This window comes from Lactuca virosa, chromosome 8 (genome assembly GCF_052849685.1).
Source record: "Lactuca virosa cultivar CGN04683 chromosome 8, Lactuca_virosa_CGN04683_v6, whole genome shotgun sequence".
Taxonomy (NCBI): Eukaryota; Viridiplantae; Streptophyta; class Magnoliopsida; order Asterales; family Asteraceae; genus Lactuca; species Lactuca virosa.
In genome coordinates, this window is record NC_136433.1 from 91821401 (window position 1) to 91823906 (window position 2506).

A 2506-nucleotide genomic window follows, 5' to 3' on the forward strand; every position below is an offset into this window, starting at 1 on the left:
ATTTGAAGCCGGATGTTGTAGATCCGAATCTGGAAAGATCTGGACTAGGAAGATCACCAAAAATGAGACAAGACCATCAGAATTGTTTAGTTGCTCTTTTGTAAGTCACCGGAGAAGCACGTACGGCGGTGGTAATGTGTTTAGCCGGTGGTAGTAGGCAGCATCATGGCAGAAACAACAGGTGACGGTGGTGGATATTCGCCGGAGGTAAGTGGCGGTGGTAGATAGTCATTGGAGGTAGGTGGCGGTGGTGTTGTACAGTCGTCGGAGGTAGGTGGTGGTGGTTGTAGAAGAAGGAAGTGTTTGAAAGTTGAGAGGATTTGGTAAGTGATGTGAGAGGTTGAGTGTATGAGGTTTTGGTAAGAATGGATGAGATATGATGATGATAAGGTTGACCACAATACCCTTAATGAAAGTGGTTCTTAAATGGTTCTTAACCTTTAATGGTTCTTATTTTATCTTCTCTCTCTCTCTCTCTCTCTCTATATATATATATATATATATATATATATATATATATATATATATATATATATATATATATATATATATATATATATATATATATATGTGTGTGTGTGTGTGTGTGTGTGTGTGTTTGTTGACATAATTCCTAATTAACATTTTTTAGTAGATTAGGCTATCCGGAGTGGAGAGAGCTCCATGTGTGAGCTGCTTACATGGAGGCTCTCTCCACGCATGAACACCGCCCCCGACTTTGGTGGGTTGGTCGTGGAGTGGCGACGAGGATGGAAGAAGACAGAAGAATTGATTGGCTGGTCAAATTTTCGACCGTTTGAGCATTTAATAAAAAAATTATATTTTTAATTTAATTTCTCTCTATATATACATCCATTTTACACATATTTTTCAAAACAAAACCCACAAAATCTTTCAAATCAAACACACATATTCAACAAAAAATGGATGACGATTTTGATGACGAGTTGGTATTGCACACACTATTGTCTGTGGCACAATACATGGTTCGTGAGAGGGGCAAAAGTTCACACAGCGAGAAGAAGCATAGTAAATGGATCAACAGGGATCGAGAGGCGGCAAATGAACTTTTGGTATGTGATTATTTTGCCCCTGATAGTTTATATGATCTATCGAAATTTGAAGAACGTTTTCGTATTAGTAGAAATTTATTCTTACGTATAGCTAGAGATTTGGAACGTAATTATGAGTTTTTCCAATTAAGATACGATGTTAGAGGTAAACATGGTTTTACTACAATACAAAAATGTACGAATGCTCTTAGACAATTGGGATATGACATAGCTGCAGACGCCTCTGATGAGTATTTGAAAATGTTTGAGAGGATGGGTCGAGACTATACATATATTTTCTGTGAGTATGTTATAGAGCTTTGCCGTGACATATACTTGCGACATCCGACTAAAAGTGATGTCGAACAGTTGTATGTCATGCATCAAGCTAAACATGGTTTTCCAGGGATGCTTGGTAGTATTGATTGTACACACTGGGAGTGGAAAAATTATCCCAATGCGTGGCGTGGTCAATTCACGCAAGGTGATCATGGGGTCCCGAATGTTATATTAAAGGCGGTTGTTTCACATGACCTATGGTTTTGGCATGCATTCTTTGGTATGGCGGTGTCCAATATTGACCTGAATGTGCTTCAAGCGTCTCCGTTATTTAACAATATTTTGCTGGGTAAAGCACCAGACATGTCATACGTTGTGAATGGAAATGAATATAAGTATGGGTATTACCTAGGTGATGGGATATATCCAGAGTATGCTACCATTGTCAAGTCATATTCATTACCAGCCGATGAAAAACGAAAATTGTTCAAGTTAGCACATGAATCTGCACGGAAGGATGTGGAACGAGCATTTGGAGTCCTAAAACAAAAGTGACACATAACCAAACATCCGACACGAACATGGGATAGGGAAAAACTAACGACGGTGTTGACTGCTTGTGTTATTTTACATAATATGATAATAGAAGAAGAGGGCAAGACTATTTGTTCATATACCAGGAACAATATTCTTAATCCACCTGCAGTAATACAAGTTGGCAGCCCGACATACTTCTCTAGGGTTTTGGAAATACAAAACTATGAAACACATCACAATCTACGTCACGATTTGACCGAGCACTTATGGGAAAGACAATTCCAAGGGGGAAATGACGATGAGGATGAGGGCGATGGCGACGAAGCGGATGCAGACGGTGACGACGAGGCGGATGAGGACGGTGACGACGACGAGTAGTATTTGTCTATGGATTTTATGTTTTAAATTTTTAAATTTTTTAAGTAGTGTAAATTACACGAATGATCCTTATGGTTTGGGGTAAATTGCACGTTTGGTCCCTAACTTATTTTTTTAACTCGGAATGTCGTTACTGTTTGTTTTTGTTGCGCGTTTGGTCCATATCTTACCTAAAAAGACTATTTTGCCATTGATTTTTTAATTTATTTAAATAAACACACCCCAACCCCTGTTCCACCTCACCTTACCTAACCTTACAT

General features: G+C 38.7%; 1 protein-coding gene across 1 annotated transcript; it reads left to right on the plus strand.

Annotated features, from left to right (window-relative positions):
• Nucleotides 1–923: 923 nt before the first annotated feature.
• On the plus strand, nt 924–1886 carry LOC145130624 (uncharacterized). The gene has a single exon (XM_079065399.1). The coding sequence runs from the start codon at nt 924–926 to the stop codon at nt 1884–1886; it is 963 nt and encodes a 320-aa protein (XP_078921525.1).
• The last annotated feature ends 620 nt before the right edge of the window (nt 1887–2506 follow it).

What these genes read in the sequence shown, in the direction of transcription:
- LOC145130624 (XM_079065399.1), top strand. Translation starts at nt 924, where the DNA reads ATGGATGACGATTTTGATGACGAGTTGGTATTGCACACACTATTGTCT.